Source organism: Electrophorus electricus, chromosome 17, assembly GCF_013358815.1.
Source record: "Electrophorus electricus isolate fEleEle1 chromosome 17, fEleEle1.pri, whole genome shotgun sequence".
Classification (NCBI taxonomy): Eukaryota; Metazoa; Chordata; class Actinopteri; order Gymnotiformes; family Gymnotidae; genus Electrophorus; species Electrophorus electricus.
The window spans coordinates 10,244,387-10,268,196 of record NC_049551.1 but is presented as its reverse complement, the minus strand read 5'-3'; the positions used below and the strand labels follow the sequence as shown (position 1 = coordinate 10,268,196).

The window sequence follows — 23,810 nt, the reverse complement described above, 5'->3', positions numbered from 1 at the left end:
CGCAAACAGAACCAGTGCTAAGTGATACTATACTTGGTGGTGTCCACGGGTTTGGGATCAAAGTTGCCCTCAGCATCAACAGAGGCTTTCTTTTCTGCTTTGGAGGAGTAACTGGCATCCACGTAATCAGGAGGGATGGCACCAGCTATGGCACTGAGACAAGGCATGGCTATTTTGAACAGTTCTGCATCATATTTCTATAGGAAGAAAAAAAAGAACCACCATTTACCAACATGGAATCTATATCAATTTAGATTATTGTCTACAGATTAAACGTATATAATTAAACTCAGCAAAATTTGACACAGTCAGACCTTTCGTTGTACGAGATCCACCTACAGTACTTACACCAAGTCTTTTTTAGAGTGTATGAGATACCATCTCTGGGTGACTGGTGGAATGTTTAAAACAGGATTCTCACCTTGTGTGCCAGAGATTCAAAGATTCCCCAGAAGAGCTTCCGGGTCAGATGGAGTTCTTCCTCTGATGACACGCCAAAGTTTGCCCAGCCGTTAGGCAAGCAGTAGTATTTCCAGCAACGCTCATAGTGATTGGTCAGCAACTAAAACGTACACAGTTCAATACAAAGGTAAAAGGACTCGTACAGAATGTGCGGTTCAAAGTCACAAGCCTGCCCTACTGTGTCTCGAGGACAGTGACATACCTTCAGGGGCATTTTGGCATACTCATTGAGAATTGGCACATCAAACACCAGCCGTCTCAGTAGATGCTGAAGCATAGAGGGTCGCAGGTATCTGAGACACAAACAGGTCATACATCACTCAAGGAAAGAAACACAAGGAGACCAGAGAACATAATAGTCGCTGTTTCACTGTAAAAACACTCCTGTGGATGTGTTCTACGCTCTAATTGCTACTAATTTAGCATAGAGCATCACACTAACCTGCACAGTGACATCAGACATTCCTCTATGACATCCCTCTGAGCCTTGGTGAGAGAGCGTCCCCTGGAAAGCCTGTAGATGGTGTGCAGCATGGAGTCGATCATGATGGCTCGGTGGTCAGTGCCGGCGAACAGCGGGGCGCATTTCGTGATGAGGGGCAGGACGGCAGAGCACAGGTAGCGGTTCAGGGCCAGAGCCATCTCTGTGGTGCTGAACGCAGCCTGCCAGTCCGAAACAGCAGAACCATCACAACTAGCAGAACCAACAGAGTGAAAAGAAACCAACCCAACCCAGCAGTGCCTCAGCACTAACACCACTGCTGGATTATGGAATCCAGACAGAATCCAGAGGCAGCTGTATTGTATGCCGAGCGAAGCCCCTGAAGTGCTCACCGTGTCCAAAGAGGCCGCTGCCCGCATGTCCGGCAGGAAACCCACTTCCAGGACATGCAATAGGAAGTCCTGGTTATCGATGCCATAGACGCGGTCCAGGAACAGCACCATCGGAGCCTTGTGGTCAGGAACAAAACTGGCTGACATCTTTGGCTCAATAACGCTGTTGTCTAGAGCAGGAGAAACAAGAGAAGAATCACATGGGAGACACAGTAAAGACTCCAGTACCCTCATCTCCAACATTGGGGGGGGGGGGGGGCATTCTCATTCACCCCACCCCCTTACCTTTCCCTAGTGCAGGGATCTGGACTGGAAGGCTAATAACACCAACCAGGTCCTCGATGGGCACCAAAGATCTGAGAATGGCCCTTATCCTCAGAGCCTCACCTTTCCCTGCCTGGATCAACTACAGAGGAAAATATGAAACATTAGAGGATCTAAAAGAACATACCCGACAGTCCTTTAAACATGGTATAAGACCTTCCAGTCCACATGTAACTGACTTCCAAAACAGGCTTACAGCTTCCTACAGCATATAAACTGACACCTATATGCATATAAAAATGATTCCATTATCATATTAATCAGAATCATACAATAAACAACCAGACACTTAGATGTATATAAACTGGAATTATACAGCATACAAACCAGAACAGCAGCTAATAAAGCAAACACCTACGTGCATCTCAGGTGCACAGCGGCCCAGCAGGTCGATGAGAGCAGCGTAGAAAGACATGATTGCGTTTCCCAGGTGAACCCTATTCTCCTCATGCTGCTCTTCTCCACCAAACCTGCAACACCATCACAGAACAGTGAGACGTGGAGGCGGGAGAGAGAGAGCAGGAGGGAGAGAAAAATGTAGTTATTATGTATAAAATATTTATAATTAATAATGAAGTATTATTGAATAATTGAGTATTTTTGTAGTATTATTAAATCGGGATTTATAGAATTCTTTATGAAGCAACATGTCCTGAGAAGTTGTCATACAAAGTCAACACATCAGATCATATTTACACCCTCCACACTCTAATTGACTATCATACTAACCAGAACAAAAACAAGATATTTGCATGTTTCATAGACTTCAAAAAAGCTTTTGATACTGCTCTGCTCATCATCTGCATTTAAACATTCCTTTATGTGCACATGGCAAATGCTTTGGCCTTACAGTTTGAGTTGTCATTCCAATAAAAGTCATTTAAATTGAAATTAAAAACTGATAGAGAGCCAGAGAGAGAGAGAGAGAGAGAGACAGCGAGAGAGAGAGAGAGAGACAGAGAGCGACCCCACACTATACTACACACTATACTATATGTAGCATGGAGTGAGCATAACGAGCTTTAGAATACGTTTGTTTGAGAATGTTTGTAAGAGTCCATAAGTTGCGCTCATACATGGGGAAGCGTCTGTCTTTCTTGACGCTGGGTCCATCTCTAGCTGGATCCTCAGAGATTTTAATGGCCTCCTCGATAGCAGCAAGCAGGCCACTGCCTCCTTCTCCTCTGAGTGCAGGGCCGAAGCATTCGGGCCGTCTGATCAGCAGACGCACCACCACGTTAGCGTTCTCCTCCACACTCTCTCCTACACAACACAGAGAGGCACAGAGACATGGAGCACACACACACACACCACACACCACACACAGACCATGAGAAACCATACAGGGACACAGAAAAAAAAAAAACACAGACAAAGAGAAAACACAGTCACACAGACATAGACACCACACGGAGACACACAGACACCACATACAGATACAGAACACACAGACAACACAGACACAGAGATACAGAGACACAGCTGTTGGCAGTTGTTCATGTGACTTTAAACAAGTTTTACTTCATGAACAGTCAATAAAGCCTGAATAAGAATAAGAATAACTTGTACAAACCATTAACAAACACAGCAAACCGAAGAAAATCAAGGTACTTCTCCCCACCACAGGGGTTCCAGCCAATATCGGGGTAGCCCTTCGACAGGAGCATGGGACAAGTCTGCAGCCCACAGCCAGCCAGGTACTTTACCACCTGTAAGAGTGCAACAGGCATCACACACCGCACCACAGGAGACATACGCACAGGGACACGTCATCTGAGAAAAGGAGGCTGAAGGACATGTGGGAAGCTGTGCATCCCAGGTTCCTGAACCCAAGCCCAACGAGCAGTGGTGCGTCTGTATGGAAGCAGCAGTCCCGTGTGGGCTCAGGACTAATCACCTGCTCCAGGTCCTGCTCCTGGAGCGCCAGGGCAAGCTCATTGTTATCGATGCAGGATGCCGCGGCAACGTCCAGCGGTGTGGAACCCCGCATTCCTACAACAGCAATCGGCAGGCCTTCAGTCCGGCATTCCTGCACACAATCTGAACATGCTCACTACACCAAAAACAACAGAGGGTCATAAGGCTGTCATGGAATGGGGACTCACACACCCAGGCCCACGCTGCTGTTCTGGAGCAGGTAGCTCAGGTGATCGAACATGGAGCGCTGGTTCTGACGACTGATTCGGCAGAAATAACACAGAAATCGGCAGCAGTTGGTGACCATGCGAGGAAACCGGATCTCCTGGAGAAAAAAAAATAAATCAAAACATAACCCATTACTAACAATCCATAATTTTTATGTGTATGAAACAAATAACACTTTTTAAACTTATTTTTTAGTTGTTTTTTTTTCAAGCAGAACCTATTGAACCTAGCAGAACCTGCTAGATGTTCCTAAACAAATAGCGAACGTATTATTCCTATTTTGATAAAGAAACAACAAAACTTTAAGCCTCTGTGTGATTATTGTGATGCTTTTGCTGTTGCACACGACAATCGCAGATCATGAAAGATTTATTTGGTTGGGAGTTAAAATCCTTGGTCTTTGAGTGTCATGCTCCACTAATGTGTCATGCTCCACAGCAGATGTTCTACTGCCTCTGTGACTAAAGTCAGCCTATGATCATCTACTGGCAGCGTCAGAGATTTTGCTCCAAAATCTCACAGTGACCACTGTTACCACATCTAAAAACAGCCAATAGGGAGCAGCCTGGAATAATTCCTAACCCACATGCCAACTAAAGACAAACGTGAGTAAAGCGAAATGAAAAAGTATGTGGGCGTCAAATAAGATGCTGGTAAGATGATTGGATGATTAGATGATGAGCTGTGGAGTACCTTGGAGTCTCCGCCTCCCAGGACGTTAACCATCACCTCCATAACTGTCTCGTGCATACCCAGAGCCCTCATCAGGTTTGGGTGCTGGTAGAACACCTTATTACTCATGATATTTCTGAGGGAGGGAAAGTAAATAAAATATAAGTTGAATAAAAATCTCTTTCTTTAGAATTGACAGCAAGCACCTAATTTCTAAAAGGGCCTGTATATTAAAAACAAGACAGCTGTTGCCCTGCAATGTCAATTTATTTTCTCTCATTAGCAAACAAAGAAACTGTAATTGCCCAGATGTCAAGAGAGACAAAAAAACAAAAAAAAAACACACAACATGCATGTATGTGATGGCATTGCAGGACACTGCAAATGAAGGAGTTCACTCGAGTTCAGTTCCTTCGACCCACATTGCGTGATTAGTCTGTAGGGAGTATAAAGGTACTTCTTAGGGGTCCTGTGGAGAGGGAGAACCCTCCGACCTACAACCTCTACTGACCCGATGCTCTGGATCATGAGGCGCTCCTCCTCTGGGCCCATTTGCACGATGAGGAGCGAGCGGATTTGGCTCAGACTCTCCAGCAACTCCATGGTGTCCTGCTCCGAGACGGAGTTGATGGTATAGGCTCTGGGCAGCGCACGGATCAGCTCGCCCAGGGCGTCGTACTGCCGGTGGAGGAGGCTGAACATGACCCGCACCAGCTCAGCCGTCTGGATGAACGACTCCTGGGCCCAGTGGATCATCGTGTGGGAGATCAGCTCCTGCAGAGTGCCTGAGAGAGACCGCAGAAAGATGCCGTGCTTTTAATAACCGCAGAAACACATCATCAGACACGACGCCGTTTATCGTTTAATGTACTTTTGGATTTCACAGAAGTGACTTTGTGGGCCTGGGGGCTGAAGTAGGACTCACTGGGCTGCCTCTCCTCCTGTGGCTCTGACTCCGCCTCCTGGTTCTTCTTCCTCAGGTTTTTCACTTTCTCGACCAGCCGGAAGAACCGCCCACGCACAGATGAGTCCACCTGTTCTTCCTCCTCCTCTTCCTCTAAATGCACACCTGTAACAGATCCAGAGAGGGTAAAACATGTAACAGAAATGAGCAGAGGTTCTGAGTGATGTTTTCCTGTGTTTAATTTGGCTGTAATGATGAAGCAGGAGTGTAGGACAGGACAGACCGCAGTGAGCCAGCAGGTCATTGTGGAACGTCTGCAGTTCAGTGCGACAGTTTTCAGGTACAGGACAGTTCTGCTCAAGACACATCTTGAAGTTCATCAGCATGTTAACCTGTAAACACACACAAACATATATTGCCTATGATTTATCACTCCTAACTCATACAGGTTTGTGTTTCATGCAAATAATTTATTTGGTCATTCCTAAAGGGTGTGTGGTGGTCACTGAGGGGTGTGTGTGGTGGTCTCTGATTGGGGTGTATGTAAGTGGGGTGTTTGTGGTCTGTGATGGATCTGTGTAATCTCTGATTGGAGTGTGTGTGTGTGTGTGTGTGTGTGTGTGAGTGATCTCTGAGGGGGGTATGTGGTCTCTGAGTTGGGTTTATGTACCTGTTCCTGGGGTGGGGAACGAAATTCCCTGGTCTTGCGGGCTGTTTCTGCAGCTGACATGGTGAAGGCCTGCATCAGCTCATTATAACGCAGCTTCTGATTGGTCTGGACCTGATTTACAAACCTATCAGAGAAGGCAACAATGGCTTCTACCCGGTGACGGAGCTCACAGTCACAGAAATACTGCAGCAGAGTACACATCTGAGAGAGAGAGAGAGAGATAGACAAAGGGAGAGGGAGGAGAGTAAAAAAAAAAGGTATGTAGGGAGATTAGGGAGGGGAGACAGAAGGAGAAAGAGAAGTGTAGTTCATAATTTCCAAGCAACGGATTAGTACTCAAAACATTCAGTTTCAGTTTGGACTAGCATAAAGAAACTGAGATCTATCGATGAAGAATGTGTTAGTAACTAACTATACACATTTCTATACACTAACTGACAAGGATTATCTTCACTCATCTACCTGAATAAGTGAAAGGATGAGTGAAGTGAATGAAATTATGCTTAAATTAAGTTAAAAGGAAATAACACAGAGATGTCATCTAGAGGATGCCTGTAGCTGGTCAAGTATTCACCTGCAGTTTAACAGACTCAGGTAATTTCATATGTAGAAGCCCCTCCCACACATCCTCCTGCTCCTTTGTCTCCTCCTTCCTCAACATAGGTTCCTCCTCTTGCTCCACCCCTCCATCTACTAATTTCTCTCTGTCTGTTTTCTCAACTGCCACATGCTTTTCCTCATCTTCCTTCTCTGTTTGTTCATCATCCTCCTCATCTAGTTCCTCTTCGTCCTCCAGTTCTTCTTCTTCCTCTTCCTCTTCCTCTTCATCCACACCTTCGTTCGTCTCAGGATCTGCCTGCTCCTGTTTCCCCGCCCCCTGCTCTTTTCTCACGAGCTGCTGGTCTCGATCTCCTTCCTTTATCTCCTCCTGGCTGGGAGGGTCAGCATCGCTGAATACAGACGGTTCGATCAGCTTCAGAATGTGCTTCACGTCTTCATCCTCAAACACACCCATAATGAGCAGAGTGCTGATCAGTTTCAGGATGGGAACAAAGTGGGACTCCACACTGCCCCCTACAGGATCCCGCATGGCCTGACCGGCATCCTGCACAGCCTCTGTAAGCATGCTCAGAGCATGGTCCTTCAGTGTCTGGAGAGGGAGAGAGAGGGAGAGGGAGAGGGAGAGAGAGAGAGAGAGAGAGAACCAGAAAACATAAAAACTATGAATATCCTTTTCCTTGAGCAGATATCTTAGTCTCTTTCCTTTCTGTGCTGCTGTATGAATTATTCTCATCGTCCGCGCTGCTGCCAAAACAAGAGGAGTTCAAAACAAAGCAGTGAGCCCAGACAGAGAAACCAGCCTGCAGTTACTCAAGATAAGTAAAAGCACCAATCAGAGGTCTCTGTACTGCCAACAGTATGAGTAATAAGCACCAATCAGAGGTCTCTGTACCGCCAACAGTATGAGTAATAAGCACCAATCAGAGCTCTCTGTACCTCCAACGGTATAACAGGGCTGAGGGTGTACAGGTCCGCGTTGGTCCCCACAAAGCCAGTGGGGGAGAAGTAGTGTTTGGGGCGCAGGCAGGTCGAGAGGCCCACCCCAGGCAGCGCGTGGGTCTTCTCCGCGTCTGAATACAGAGTGATGCTGCGTGTGTCATCCGTCATTGGCAAGATGAACTCCCTGTTTGTCATGAGGCGGTTGCGCTTGGCAGACTCCAGGTGCATAGAGATGAGCAGGTCATAGTAGCCACTGCGGATGGGGCCGGGCAGGTATGTGTTCTCGATGGCATAGAAGAGCTGCGATTGGTCCACGTGGCCGCAGAGGGCGTGTGCCACGCGGTTGTTGCCCAGTGCACACACCGAGCCATACAATTTGAGCGTGTGGTAGTGGAACTTCATCAGTTCCGTCCTCTCCGACAACTCCAGTATGTCAATACACCTGCAGGAGAGAGCATTTGAGGACACTCATGAAATATGGTGGAGAAAAGAAAACTTCTCTCTGTCACAGCAGCTGCACACTCAGGTCCTCTCGGTGGGTCTCGGAGGGTCTCACCTGTTCTCTTCTGGGATGTGCAGAGCCATCATGCTGAGGGGCTCAGTGCACTGTACCATCCAGCCCAATCTCTCACTGACACGCCATGTATCCGGCAACAGGAAGTGGTTGGGCATACGGCTCCAGATGACAGGGGCTAGAACCTGGACGTCGAGACGTGGCGGGCACTGTGGGACCGGGTTCCTGCGGTCACTGCGGAACATGGCTGCTGAGATGGGCATGATGTTCTGGGGAGGAGGTTGAACACAGAGTATCAGATCTCAGATTCGACTGCTTAGAGACTAGAAAGACAACTCTGCACGTATCTGCCTTTTCAACCCAAACCTCTGATGGGAGCCTTTGTGGTGCTAAATAGCTTCTCTATATGTAATTTTTGCATAACATTTTGCAGTGCAGATTTGCACATCAAGGGGAACTCTTTTCATCCTGAAGGAAGACACAAACTATAATTGGGCAGGTGTAAGCAGACAGGTGTGAGCCAGAAGGTGTAAGGGGGCAGGTACAGGCAGACAGATATGAGGGGGCAGGTACAGGCAGACAGATATGAGGGGGCAGGTCCAGGCAGACAGATGTGAGGGGGCAGGTCCAGGCAGACAGATGTGAGGGGGCAGGTACAGGCAGACAGATGTGAGGGGGAAGGTTTAAGCAGACAGATGTGAGGGGGAAGGTTTAAGCAGACAGATGTGAGGGGGCAATATAAGCAGACCGAAGTGAGTGGGCAGTTGTGAGCAGTGTTTCTGTACAGCACACATACCTTTAGCTTGCCCAGCTCCACCTGAAGCATGTTCTGACTGGAGGGCAGACAGAAGACAGCAGGGAAGAGCTTGGTGTTGGGCTCCACCTGAAACACAACACCTCCTCCTTAACACAGCAACACACCTGAGCACTCCGGAGCAGCTCTACAGGACCATCTACTACATAAGAGACACAAACTCCTCTCACCTAAAGACAATCTGACAAACAAAGACAAGAGGGTGAAGAGAGAAGGTGGTGCTCATTCACCCATTCTCACCTGGTAGAATGTGTTAACTTCTTTCCCATTGGCTGTGAAAGTCATGAGGCCTGTAACCAGGTCCACGAGGCAGCCAATCACAAAGTCCTCTTGACTGATGCGAGTTTGCTGTGAGCTGCTGAACTCTCCGCCCCACACCATGTAGCAGTTACTGCGCTTTATACTGACAAGAACAGAGCAGAGACCTGTGCCTCAGTGACTAAATACACTGTTGCTGGGTCGTTTGCATTCTCACGTCCCCTTGGATGTTGGAGAGAAGCGACCTTATAAAGCTATAAAGTTTACAAAACATTACAGCTTTATAAGCTCCCTTCTCTCCAACACCTGGACTAGAATTTTAACTACTACCCTATAATGTATAGGGTCAAAGAAATAAAATGTCTTAGTGAACTGTCTTAGTGAACTGAAAAGTGTCCTGAGTGGTTACAGCCGTCAGTGTGAGAGATGGTGATGATGATGGTGATGATGATGTCACAGCAGTGAGACTGATGATACCTGTGGTGTATGTTTCCTTTATCGTCTCCCACAGTGACAGTAACATGCCTCACTTTACTGAGATCAAAATGGAGGTCATACTGGTGGTAGTCCGGAGTAACCCAGCCTGCCCACACTCCACTGGGCTCCTGGCCAGCAAAGACACGCACTGCATAGTAATACTGGCGACAAACACACAGGCATGGACATATAAACATTACATCAAATAAAATAATATGCAATAATAATTGTAGAAGAAAAAGAAATGTGAACAAAATATCCAAAAGTAAAGTAATGGAAAAATGGAAGTAGTGTCAAATTGAAAACTAAGTACTGGATACTTATAACTGGATACTAAGAACTGGATATTGATTACTAAACACTGTTGCTAATGGACAGTGTAAATGCTCTGCTTTTTTGCTTTAAAGTTCAATACTGTAGTTGTATTTGAAATGATGTCCACGTCATCTCGATCATCTGGGACAACGTCTTCCACCAGCCGGGGCACCAGGACAACAGGTGGCGGAGCAACAAAAGCTGCCTTCTTGGCTTTGGAGAAGAACCTGCAGGAACACCATCCAAGATCACCACCAACCCACATTCATCTCACAAAGAGCTATTCATCTGATCCAGGGCTAGGAAATCTTATCCTCTAATGTCTTGTTCCATTGTCTGTTATACTAGGCCTGACAGTGGGAACCGCACTGTAGACCACCACTACTGACCCCTACTCACCCTTTCTTCTTACTCTTCTCTGTAGTTGTGTCTTTCTCATTCTCTCCCTCCTTGTTGCCAGCTACTTCTTTGGACACTAGTGGCTCCTTCTCTTTCTCTTCCTGCTCTTTGCGGGTGGCAGACTTTTTCAGCAGTTCGTAGTCTGAGTTGGGGTCCACCTCAAGGGCCATATCCTCTGGGATGGTTAGGGGCCGGGTGAGAGGGGGCGCACCCGCTGGGACTTTGAAAGTCTCATGGAACTCAATGGGCATGCTCAGCCTGAAGAAGAGCAGGTCTGTGTTGGCATTCTGGGATCCAAATGTCTTATGGTTTAGCTTCAGACAGGGAGCGCTGTCCACTGTGCCATCTATACGAGACACCTAGATTTGCAGCAGTGAAAGAAAAAAGATGGTTTAGGGGAAGTATTCCAGAATCCTCCATGACCGCTGTTAACTCACCTGGAAAATGTCAGTGGATTGTTATGAAGGATAAAGCATCTTTAAGGTCGCATTTTTGGAATGAGCATGATGGAAACTTTGCAACTGCAATAGGATCAGGACCTCAGAATGCCATGAACCTTTGCTATGAATGCAAATTTTGGTGATAGAGAGAAAGAAACTAAACGGATAAAAGATTAAACTAAATCCCACAGTTCTTAGGAGTTCACTCACTGTAAATTCATCAGGGCTACCTCAAAGACAAACTAACCATACACCAAAGACACTTTGGGATCTATGATTGGACACACCAAAGAATTGAAAAGTTTTCATCTCACCTCAAAATGAGCATGGTCAGTTGGAACAGGCACAAACTGAGGGAGGCTTTTGCTGAACCACATGGTGATGTCTCTCTTCATGTTGATAGCAAAAGGTTCAAAGCCTTCCTGAAGGCCACAGATGGTGAAATAACGCAGACTGCTGACATTTTGGCCCAAGTTAATCCGGCCAACCTGAGAGAGGCCGAGACTACACACAGGAATGAACCCTGGAGAAGGACACGATCTCATTAAACAACACTATTACACAACACCAGCAATGAAATCGTATTGAGGACATGGGGCACTGTTGAAAGACCCTACTGCACTTCCCTGACAGTAACATAGCTCTCCTTCTCTAGGAGGTCTGTGAATATTTTCCACTTTGACCTTAAGGCTTAAAACAAAATATATTTCCTTTTTTTATTGCATATTGAGTATATGGGTGTAAGCGAGAAAGCTCACACTAACCAGATTCATACAACTGTAAATGTAAACCCAATTAAGAAAAAAAAAAAAAAAAAGTTCAACCAAAAATGTGTTTAATGGGATAACAAAAAGTAGTTGTACTTGTTAATTGTATATTGTATATTTTGATTGACTCTTGAAAGTGTGCTGCATGACTCCATGGAAACGTTTAGTCTAATCAGTGGAATCTTTGCAGCAGATTAGCAGCTCTCAGTGAAATTATAAATGAAAATGACCAGAAATTGTGTATAACTTATTTATTAAACATAAAATTATTTTAGGTTTTAAAAACACTAATTTGTGAAGGCTTCTCTGCATAGTTGGCCATAGGTGCACGGAAACCAAGACACCCGTTAAAGCTCTACTATAGCTGCCAATGGACTGTAAAATGAGTGACATCATTGATTATATATCGCACAAGGTGGTCACTCGCTAGACTGGCCACCATAAGCTACACAGTCAAAGCATGAGGGCCTGAATGCTGTTTTCACCTCTGTCATCCTCAGTAACACTATAAAATTATTTGTTTCTGTAAATTTAACATTAAAACGATATTCTGTGTTGCTTGCAGTCGCTCAGTTGAATGTGTGGCTACCTGGTGGAGGAGGCATCTCCTCAAAAAAATAATTTAAATACATTTTTTCACCCATTCCATACATAATTTATGCTTATTTCTTTTATTTATGCATTTATTTATTTATTGGTAAAAATGTAAAGGATTACAGTTACTGCTGAGTGTAAGATGCTATAGCCTGAAACAAATGGGGGAGGGGGGAGTTGAGTCTACCAAAGCTACCATGTACTGTTAGGATGTGGCTTACCCTAAAAGAGAGTTACATTTTTTAAAACACTCTTTCAATCCTATGTTCATGCAAGAGCAGGATATGTCTAATCACGAGTGAGCAGTTTTGAATCGGAGCGAGAGCAGAGTAAATACAAGTGACATATATTTTGAATTCGGCCTCACCTTTAAAGAATGTGTTCTCGAGTATTAGCAGTAAACTAATACCACACAAGTCATCAGTAAAATTCTGAATATGCACCCATTTGGCTAATTGACACTTATTTAAAGGTCCCATTTGGGTCTTTTTGGATTGAGCATGATAGAAAATGTGGCAACTGCAATAGGATCAGGATCTCAGAATGCCACGACCTTTCGCTATAAATGCAAATTTAGGTGTTAGAGAGAGAGAGAAAAACTATAAATGGATATTGACTGAGCAGAGATACAATTTTGCTTATCTGCTGTGACTGAAGTATTGAAGTCATCAACTAAGCACAAACATGCAGTTTTCGTTTTGGTAAAATTTACAAATGCAAAATTGTATTTTTATGTATTTTATGTCTGGTCACATGACTGGGGTTAGCCAGTCATCTTTCTCTTGCCGAGGGTCTTTAATATGCATGACCTCATTTACATGTTGATTATGGTTGGCTTTCATCTAGGGCACAGGGGAATTTAGGTAAGATGATAATGGTGTTCGCCACAGTATCTAAATGAATAATAATTAAATACCGTATTGCACATTTTGCATGGTTACTGTCAAGTTTTATGAATCCGGCCTGGTGTTTCTGTAATATTGATCAGCCTAAGAACTTATTAATAGATGACAGTCAGAGGAGTTTCAAAGTAGCCGTGATTTCATGTGCAGTACCCTCTCCGATCTCAATGTCTTTGAAGGCCATCTCTGAGCCCGAGTCACTGATCAGCATCTCTCCATTCAGGGTGAACATGATATTCTGCTCGCTGAGGTCAATCATGCAGCCGACCACATCGCCTGGTTGCCACTGGCGGCCAAACGGCTCACTACCCACATGCCAACGTTGAGCCTGAACACAAACAAAGAGGGAAAACACACGAACATTTCTCATCAGCAAAACATTTGTTGAATGGTGTAATGGACAAAGCCATCTAAAACTCCATCAAGGTGTGTTTTGAATGCAAAAATCTCATCGATCTTCTTTTTCTTATTATTATGAAGGCCAGGACCGACTAAATGCTTGGCATTACCTTGAAGCCATTGAAGACATAAGCCAGGTCGTCAGAGCCCAGATCCTTGTCAGCGTGGACACTGGGTCTGGCCCAGCCCACCCTCATCTCTCCAACCGTCACTGCTTCAAACTCAAAGTACCACTTGCCCTGGGTCACAGAGTAGGACTTTTCCACCCGAAACACCCGGATCTTATTCCCGCTGCCATCTCCAACCCCATGGCCACCTGCAGAGGATCACTGGCCTCAGAGCAAAGCAACACACTCACACCAGTGTCCGCCACAGGGCTGTAGGACAATCCTTATTTAATGCATATCACAGAATGAATTCAGCTGAATTCAGTTCTAATATCAATACGTTCCTGGAGTTCTATCCCACTGGGATCCTGAAGTGAGGCTACAGCTGTTCAGTGAGGCTGCAGGTTTGCAGCCCTGTGGGAGGTAAGTACTGCATGCATTCAGTGCTGCTGAGAGGAAGTGGATGAGAGAAGAGTTGGTGAAAGTGCGCAAGAAGATCCACTAAGCAGACTTACTGCTCTCCTGATCTGGAGGCTCAATGTTGTAGCCGTAGCCAATCAGAGTGCGAACTGCAGCACACACTGTTTCTCTGTTGGTCTTTTTGGTTTTTTCATCTAGGAGATTATACGGCACAAGGCGTGGGTTCCGCTTGTTCAAGATGTCCTAAACATCAATGACATCACAAACAGGTTACAGGCAAACCCTCCCTGAACTGAACCAATTAGATCATTCATATATATATATATATATATATATATATATATATATATATATATATATATATATATATATATATATATATATAAAATTTAAAAAGACATCTATAATCAAGACAGGATTATAAATATAAATGTAAATCATCAGATAAGTCAAAGTGAGACAACTCAAGATAACTGTACAAAGGGGGAAATACCAGTACAAATGGAGAGATACCTTTATACACAGAATGATACCTGTACACACGGAGAGATACCTGTACAATGCTGTAAGTCCAATTCTGGCGAACTCGGTCTCGAGCCCAAACGTTGTGGCTGTTTTCAGCCAGACGCTCCACCATTGTGTTCTGATTGGGTGTCAATTTGACGTGGTTGAGATCCAGAGGGGCAGGTTTGTATCCATTGCTCTGTGTGTAGCTAAAGTTAAAGTTTAGGGTATTAAACTGTGCACTGTGTGTGTCTCACAGCTTGTGGCACATCACCACATCAAGACAATGAATGTGATGGCTGAGCAGTCTGTGCATTTGTGGAGCAGTCTGTGTGGTGATGGAGCAGTCTGTGCATATGTGGAGCAGTCAGTATGGTGGTGGAGCAGTCTGTGTATTTGTGGAGCAGTCAGTGTGGTGGTAGAGCAGTCTGCATGGGTGGAGCAATCTGTGTGAAGGCGGAGCAGTCAGATGGGGCAGAAAGCAGAAACTCACGTTTTAGGAAGTTTGATCTTCTTCAGGTTTTCTTCAGCCTTCTCATCTCCCATACCAACATGGCACCCTAGTGCCAGGAGAGTCCTTTGCAGAAAGCAGAGATGCAAAAGTTTACAAACACAAGGTTACACACACACACACACACACACACACACACACACACACACACACACACACACACACACACACACACGCACACACACACGCACACACACACGCACACACACACGCACACACACACGCACACACACACACATCTTCCTTCTCACTTGAGTGTCTCTCCAGACATGGCCAGATTGTAGTTCCTCTCTGGCTCTGGGAGGCTATAGAAGTCCACCAGACATGGGTGCAGCTTCTTATTGTCATCACGGACCTGAGCCCAAAGGAAATGAGCCCTGAGTGAGCCCTGAGTGAGCCCTGAGTGAGCCCTGAGTGAGCGTTGATTAAGTTCTCATTAAGTACACTGATCTCAGCAGAGTTTTTAATATAAGTGACAAATTGTAATGTAATTTACATTTATTAACACAGTGAAATATCTGGGTAAATCATTAATAATTTCTAAGTCCCAAAGAAAAAAATAATTAAGGAACTGTGTAATATGCTAAATGTTATTTATAAATCCAAGGGATTATACATTTTAAGAATTAATTTAATTTAAAAATTAATATCTTATTTTATAGAGCAGACATGTGTCTCACTGGTCCGTATGTCCAGCCCTGCTCGATGCGGGTAACTGCCCACAGCTCATGACTGTTCTCGGCCAGTTTCTCTCTGATCCGCTCCAGATGAGGAGGAAGAACAATCTACATGCAGAATCACACAAGCAAAAAAACTAGGTCAGCACACATCAGGAGACTCAAAAACGTAACACATACAGAGTGAGAATGAAACTGCTTTAATCTTTATTCTTAGAACCAAAACAAACTTTCTGGCCAAACTGAGCATAAAATGATGTAACCCAGGAGTGCTGTACCTGCACTGTGTCAACGGGGTTGGGAGTGAAGGCGGTGTGAGAGAGAGACTGCGTCGGGCCCAGCAGGTTACGCACACCATTAAAGTCATGCTTGTACTCTTTAATCGGCTCAATGCGCAACTTGTCTTTGGGCAAGACGGCCTCATAGCACGGAGCATAGCCAGGGGGCGGGACGAACTTAAAGTCTCCATGCCGACCGCCCAGGAGGAAGCAAACCCTGTGCGATGGAGAGGACAACAGACAATATACCAGTTACACAGGCCTGTAACACAAACGTGTTACACATACACAATACTCACACATATTGCATATGTCACCTACCCATGCTCATTACACCTATGTTACTGTCACGGCTGGTCCCTCTCAGCTTCCGTGTTTCCATGGTTTCCCTGTCTTGTGTGTTTCAGTTCCATTCCTTAGTTTCGTTTTTTCCGCCCCTCGTTTGGTTTTCCATGCCTGTCACTGCTTTCACCTCTTCCTCATTTCTAATCTTGTTAAGTTCATGTATTGAAACCTTGTCTTGTACCCTTTTAGCTGTTCATAAAATGTCTGAATGACTGCATTGAGGTTCATTGTATCGGATGTATGTTTTTGAAAGCCTCTATGTTTCGGTATGTATTTATCCTAGCCTTCGTGTTTCTTAGTTTGAGTTCTTCCTAGCATCTTTGTTATAGCCTGTTTCCTGTTTGCCTTCGTGTGCTTTTGGTTTGTGTATTCTAGTCCTTGTTTTGTTTACCATGTATTCTATGACTCTCCGTGTTGGTAATATGACCCCGGACTACCGTAACGACCATGACCTTGGATTTGCCCCTAACAAATCTCGCTCTTCTCTACACTTACGTCTGACTTTTTACCACACACCGTTACAGTTACATATGATTGCTATACAAATTTTACACATACTTGGTACACACCCCTGTCACACATGCCCTACAAAGGCAGGCTAGGTTGTATAAGGGCATACTGGAGTTCTATTAGATCCTGCAGCAGGTTCTTACTTGATGCCAGCAGAGAAGCTGACTACAGGGAAGAAGAGGCCATCCAAGTTGAAGTTCTCAAACATTCCCTGTACTGGGTGGCCATTAATGCGGAAGGAGATACTGGGCACGCTCAGATCCAGACAGCAGCTCACCACATCCCCAGCCGCCAGAATGTGCTGATTGGGCGAGGCCGCCTGCTGAGGCACACGCCCTGAATGGAGATACAAAACACCGGTGAGCGAACGATCCGCCCCACAGCCAAGCCTGAAGAAAAGAGTCATCTTTCCTTGGCAACAGGCAAGCTAGACGTCATACCTCGAACCCGAATCTCACCACCAAAAAGGTGTCAGACTCTAACTCACCTGACCACAGGTGCAGCCCGTCAAAGCCATAGGAGTAGAGGTCATCCCCTACGCCATTACCCCCCCCACCCCTCCCCTCCTCCAGGGTAGGGGCTGTAGCCCTCGGTCAGAGCCCAGCCCACTCTGAGATGGCCCGGCTGGGGGGTAAGGAAAGGCTCTACATGGTCCACTATCAACTCATAGTACCACTTCTTATACTGAGTGGATCCCTCACAAGTTCCCAGGAAGATGTTCGGCCTTATGCTGAAGGATTTAAAAGAAACACAAACAGGTTGAGGAGCAAACACACTGGATTACCAAATATTATAGCAATATGAACAAATGATAACTTCATGTAAACTTAAGTAGTTGTTTTTATTAATTATTTACCTTGAGACATAATTAATGATGTTGGTTTGGAGTAGGAGGTCACGACGTGGCAGTAGATTCTCTGTGATGAGATTCTGATTGGACCTCACAGCCACACCATTGCATACACAGAGAGAGCAGAGTACATCCAGAACCTGTGAAGGAGAGAGGACTGGAGTCAGAAAGGGAGGAAGTAGACAATTGGGGACCACCAGGGCGCAGTAGGGGGCTGGGGACCACCGGGGAAGCCTTGGGAGATTCTGAGTGACTGACACACACCTTGTGATTGCGACCATGTTTGTCCAGTAGAGCAATGATGGACTTGATGTGGTTTTCCTGGATAATGTTCAGCACCTCAGGGCTTTCAATAAGGATGCAGTATAACACCTCCAGGATACCTGAGACATATACTCAAACATATAGTTAAATATGTACTCAAATATAAACTCAAATATATACTAACACACACACACATATACTTTTACATATACTCAAACATAAAAAAACGTGAATTAATTCTCAAATGTAAATAAATTGAAACACACAAATACAGACATCCTACTATTCCATTAGAGGTTCCAGGGCCTTTAATTTCAGTGATAAAGTGGTCAAAGGATAAATAATCAAAACCCTATAGATTAGTGGAGTAGAATGTTTTCATACATTCAAATCAAAGCTAATGATTTACATTTTAAACTTAATATAATAAACCTGATATTCCTTTCAATAGTTCATGAGAAAATGTGCTGATATTATAGGTTTTAAATAGAAACTGCCTTTATTTGTAACACCAGTAATGAAAACGTTCCACTCTTAAGAGAGCAGGAGTTATTTACCTGAAGAAGCTTCTAATCGGTCCAGTTTGCTGACCAGCCAGTCTAGATTATCGCAGAACAGAGCACAATTAGCCCTGTTACCGCGGATCAGAGATGCTAAAGGGGACAAACCCACAGAGAAAAACTTCATCAGATATTTAACATGACAAAACAAAACAACAACAAAAAACAACATTTTGAGTACATTTGACAGAAAAAACACGACACACAGAAGCTGTTAAAAATGCTACTAGCTAGATTCTTTCTAACACTAGACATAACACTAAAAAACATTTTAATTTAATGGTCAGCAGTTCATAGAGGATAGATGGTTATAGAGAGGGGAGACTTAACCACCAGCTCATAATGCATAGAATGTTATAGAGTGGAGATGGTACATACCCAGCAGTTCATAGAGCAGAGAGTGTTATAGAGAGGGGAGATGGTACATACCCAGCAGTTCATAGAGCAGAGAGTGTTATAGAGAGGGGAGATGGTACATACCCAGCAGTTCATAGAGCAGAGAGTGTTATAGAGAGGGGAGATGGTACATACCCAGCAGTTCATAGAGCAGAGAGTGTTATAGAGAGGGGAGATGGTACATACCCAGCAGCTCAGAGAGCAGAGAGTGTTATAGAGAGGGGAGATGGTACATACCCAGCAGCTCATAGAGCAGAGAGTGTTATAGAGAGGGGAGATGGTACATACCAAGCAGCTCAGAGAGCAGAGAGTGTTATAGAGAGGGGAGATGGTACATACCCAGCAGCTCAGAGAGCAGAGAGTGTTATAGAGAGGGGAGATGGTACATACCCAGCAGCTCATAGAGCAGAGAGTGTTATAGAGAGGGGAGATGGTACATACCCAGCAGTTCATAGAGCAGAGAGTTTTATAGAGAGGGGAGATGGTACATACCCAGCAGCTCATAGAGCAGGTTAACAATCTCCTTCCACGACTCAGTAGCCTCTTCTCCAGCGAACTCAGAGAAGTGAGCAGCTGTGTTATACACGTTTAGACGGTCGATACATTCCAGCACAAGGGTAATCATACCCTGCATAAGAGAGACACTTTATTTTATTATCTACCGTGTTGTCATTTTATTATTCTTGTGTTTTACCCTGTTATTCTTTCTTATTATTCTTATCATGTTTTCATTTGCTATTGTAAAGTGTCCCTGAGTGTCCTGAAAGGTGCTTCTAAATAAAATCTATTCTTATTATTAAAGAAATGCATGATGGGTTTTGTCTGTGTATGTGTCTGTGCTTAAAATCTCTGACCTCTTCTTGAAACAGGTTTTGTCGGTTTTTCAGAGATCTCAGTTTGCTCTGTTTTTCCTCATGCTCCAGATCCTCCTCAGGAGGCCGGAAGTAGAAGATGAGGTCTTGCAGTGAGAGGACGACAGAGTCCAGCGGCAGGGGCAGGGGAGGGGCAGGGCTCTTCACCTTCCCGCTCAGAGAGTCCAGCCCCCTGCAGGACAGAAGCCCTCTAATCAGCAAACTGGTACACCAACTCCTCTGTTTGATCAAATTACCCCTGATGTCTCTGTTACATTACATATGATATGTATGTTACATTAGCCCTGATATCCTTGTTTTAAACACCCCTTGTATTTCTTACATTAGCACTAAATTCTCTGACATCTCTGCCCTAAAATCACTAATACATTACCCCTGCTACATTAGCCTTGATGTCTCTGTTACATTACCGCCGGTAACTATGAGCCCAGCCGTTCTAACGCAAAACTCCCCAAAACAGAGAGTTGTACAGATAGCCTTGTAAAAAGGCTTTATAAAGTGGATAAGATTGATGCATGCATGGACCCTCGAGAGGCCAGCAAATGCCACCCAGTTCTGAGTGTGTGCCTACTTGATGAACTGTGTGAAGAGGCCGGCTGTGCTGAAGATCATTCTCGCAGCCTGTGACTCCTCCGTCTGCGAGCGGGCTACAGTCAGGGCATCGTCCATGTGGCCCTCCTGGTGAAGAATCGCCTACACACACAGACACATACTACATCTTTAATACTGGAAACGCATATTAACACACTTATACTGCATCCTATGTCACACTTGCCTAGTCAACTACAATATATATTTACAATTGAGATGAAGTAGAAAAAGCAGCAACATGCATTTTAAATGGATACAGCTTGAATGGTGGTATAATGTGTGTACCTTCCTCTTGAGAGGGCCGAGACGGGCAGATTTGGCGTCTACAGATGCGTAGGTGAGCCACAGGCCTGTAGCGACATGCTGCACGAAGCACATGGACTCGCCATACTTTATCTCCGGGGTTCCCATCCCCTCCACATCCCTCTTCTGAACAACCTCTGTCTTCTCCTGCTCCAACAAGCCACACACAGAGACCGCAGTTGATCATGCACACACCCACACCCACATACACACTACAGTTCTGCCTACTCATGACCAAACTGCAAAGCAAGCAGTAATCAATAGCTGGGTATCCTTTATGGTCTAGATTGTATAGACTTAATTCAGGTCTAGATTTAAATCAGGCCTTACAGATTCAATCATCTGACCTTTGATACCCGGAAGCAGAAGGCAGAGCCATTTGTATTTGCCTTCTCTGGATCCACCAGTAGGAGCCCCTTGTCATCGTTCAAACACAGGTACCTCCCTGTGGTGATGTGGCGTACACGGAAGGCCTGACCCCATTTAATGTGGCAGCCACTCCACCTGCAGGACAGGAATGAAGGTGAGCACAGCAGAGACATTACACCAGTACTCTCTTACACCAGTACTCTCTTACTCCAGTACTCTCTTACACCAGTATTCTCTTACTCCAGTACTCTCTTACACCAGTACTCTCTTACACCAGTACTCTCTTACTCCAGTACTCTCTTACACCAGTACTCTCTTACACCAGTACTCTCTTACACCAGTACTCTCTTACACCAGTATTCTCTTACTCCAGTACTCTCTTACACCAGTACTCTCTTACACCAGTACTCTCTTACACCAGTACTCTCTTACTCCAGTACTCTCTTACATTATTACTCTCTTACATCACATACACTGTTACATTTGTAATCTTTCACATCAGTACACTGTAACATCTTTACTCTCTTACATCAGTACACTAACATCTTTACTCTCTTACATCAGTACACTGTAACATCTTTACTCTCTTACATCAGTACACTAACATCTTTACTCTCTTACATCAGTACACTAACATCTTTACTCTCTTACATCAGTACACTGTAACATCCTTACTGTCTTACATCAGTACACTGTAACATCTTTACTCTCTTACATCAGTACACTGTAACATCTTTACTCTGTTACATCAGTACACTAACATCTTTACACTCTTATATCAGTACACTGCAACATCAGTACTCTCTTACATCGGTATACTGTAACATCTTTACTCTCTTATATCAGTACTCTGTAACATCAGTACTCTGTAACATCACTCACCCAATGCGAAGAGGCTCCAGTCTCCACAGAGACCGTGCATGACTACATACAGCACCCCCCTCATAATGGGCATTTCTGAACATTTCACAAACAAGAAAGACACAGAGATTTCAATGACACATTTGACAAGCCTGTGTATGTGCGCATGTGTAAGTGTAAGTGTGGGTGTGTGCGTGCAGTTTTCTCTCACTTTCGTTGGTCACTGCCCTGATCCGCAGTAGGGATGGCCAGGCACTCATCCATGTGACCGTGATAAAGTCTGATCACATACCCTCCAGTCAGATACCCTGCAGAAACACACAGGAACACACATTGCAGGCAAACTCACTCACTCAGAGCTGCTCCTGCTGCTGTCATTCGGGTTTAGATCTCCATCGTACCTTCAGCGAGCTCACACCCAGAACAGACTGGGCTCATGGTCCACAGGGTCTGCATGAAAGAGGCGTCCACCATGAGGTCTCCACTGGCATAGGAGAGATGCTGCCAACACACATAGGGTCCAGTGTTAACCAGCATTAACCAACATTAACCAGCATTAATCAGCATTAACCAACGCTAACCAGCATTAACCAGTGTTAGCGAGCTTCATGGAAACATCACAGTAAAAAAGCAGTCAGGATTACTAACAGACCTACTCCAGAGAACAGGTTACAAGCATACAGTTCTTTGGCTTCCATCTTGATGGTCTGTTAGGTCACATCTACATGCATTGTTCAGATGATGTTGCAGAGGGATTTATTATATCTAGCCAACTTTGATTCAGCTCTCATATTGCAGGAGATAACATGTAAAAACAACCTGAAAGTCATCCGTGTTCAATATATCACTACTTACCAAATATCGTTCAGAAGATACACTAACCAAGATGAGATCATCACCCACCCTGACCTTCTCACCTTCTGACCTCTGCTTAGAAGCAGGGTGGATGGTCCACCAGCATGCCTCACCTGCCCAGAAACAGCCACACCTGTCATGTGCTAGACCTATCACCTCCAACACCTGTCACCTCTTACACATTGAAAGTAACACATTGTTACACATTGTTACTGTGAACTCCGGCAGCTGGATTTGTTACCTGTTGAGTCCTCCTGTAAGCCCACATCAAAGGCTAGCTTGTCTGTGAGTGACCGCGATGTGGTCAGACAGCTCAGGTACTGCAGCATAACCAGATTAGACAAGATCAGTGTGACATCATAGACTGAGCTGAGACTCTGAAGCAGGAAATGAGTGTGATCCTGGTTTATTTCAAATGAAGGGGAAAAATGTAATAAGATAAAATTAACAACCAAAAAGATTGCAAAGCAAAGACGCAAGTGACAGACTTTTAAAGGATATTTAAACATGCCCATTACAACATACAAACACTTCACCAACTGACAACAGGGAAAAGAGAACATGAGACAAATACTAATGTGAAAACAAAGGACACCTGAAGGATGGGGAGAGACATGAACAAAAATAGAAACAAAGAGCACATGGCAGCATACAACATAAACAGAGTTCACATAGCATATAGTACCATGTGGACAGCAACACCAATGAGGAGGGATCATTACAATTTCACAATATCTCAGCATCTTCACATATATCAGTAATAAATAACAGTGGCTGGCTATGATACACCCAAAACAATTGGTGAAGCACAGTAGATTACTAGAGAGACATGAGTGTGAGTTTATTGCAGAAAGACAGGAGCTCACCATGCCAGAGTGTGTGTGTCTGAGCAGTATAGCATGCCCGTACAGCAGTGTACGATGGCCTCCTCCCTGTGATGACTGGAAATAAGATGGAAACTGGTTACTGGTTTGTTTGTAAGCTCAAAGCAGCTCAAACCTTGCATTTACACCACACTAGCGCAGTACAATGCCTAAAGAGCATCAAACAGCACTAAGTTGATGAAAAGAGGGAAAACACAAAGTAACTATTTTACACACTATTTTATTTGAAGTCTAAAACTCTTGAAAAAAAAAGAAAGTCTAAA

General features: G+C 44.6%; 1 protein-coding gene across 1 annotated transcript in view; it reads right to left on the bottom strand.

The window, feature by feature from the left end:
• ryr1a (ryanodine receptor 1a (skeletal)) overlaps positions 1–23,810 on the bottom strand; it is a 61,098-nt gene that overhangs the window by 31,699 nt on the left and 5,589 nt on the right. Inside the window, 50 exon segments of the mRNA XM_027006938.2 lie at positions 34–197; positions 422–562; positions 665–755; positions 905–1,125; positions 1,297–1,466; positions 1,582–1,702; positions 1,979–2,090; positions 2,697–2,883; positions 3,194–3,329; positions 3,518–3,612; positions 3,730–3,862; positions 4,459–4,573; positions 4,949–5,222; positions 5,363–5,506; positions 5,625–5,733; positions 6,012–6,212; positions 6,586–7,161; positions 7,509–7,953; positions 8,068–8,294; positions 8,822–8,908; positions 9,080–9,242; positions 9,575–9,735; positions 9,990–10,116; positions 10,289–10,647; positions 11,043–11,251; positions 13,145–13,319; positions 13,501–13,706; positions 14,013–14,160; positions 14,471–14,630; positions 14,915–14,998; positions 15,184–15,287; positions 15,613–15,717; positions 15,888–16,104; positions 16,886–17,078; positions 17,230–17,293; positions 17,295–17,472; positions 17,599–17,732; positions 17,857–17,975; positions 18,414–18,509; positions 19,305–19,440; positions 19,667–19,856; positions 20,256–20,377; positions 20,561–20,725; positions 20,926–21,082; positions 21,830–21,904; positions 22,020–22,116; positions 22,210–22,309; positions 22,664–22,776; positions 22,905–22,983; positions 23,530–23,604. Of these exon segments, the coding sequence (XP_026862739.2) occupies positions 34–197; positions 422–562; positions 665–755; positions 905–1,125; positions 1,297–1,466; positions 1,582–1,702; positions 1,979–2,090; positions 2,697–2,883; positions 3,194–3,329; positions 3,518–3,612; positions 3,730–3,862; positions 4,459–4,573; positions 4,949–5,222; positions 5,363–5,506; positions 5,625–5,733; positions 6,012–6,212; positions 6,586–7,161; positions 7,509–7,953; positions 8,068–8,294; positions 8,822–8,908; positions 9,080–9,242; positions 9,575–9,735; positions 9,990–10,116; positions 10,289–10,647; positions 11,043–11,251; positions 13,145–13,319; positions 13,501–13,706; positions 14,013–14,160; positions 14,471–14,630; positions 14,915–14,998; positions 15,184–15,287; positions 15,613–15,717; positions 15,888–16,104; positions 16,886–17,078; positions 17,230–17,293; positions 17,295–17,472; positions 17,599–17,732; positions 17,857–17,975; positions 18,414–18,509; positions 19,305–19,440; positions 19,667–19,856; positions 20,256–20,377; positions 20,561–20,725; positions 20,926–21,082; positions 21,830–21,904; positions 22,020–22,116; positions 22,210–22,309; positions 22,664–22,776; positions 22,905–22,983; positions 23,530–23,604 (8,060 nt within the window).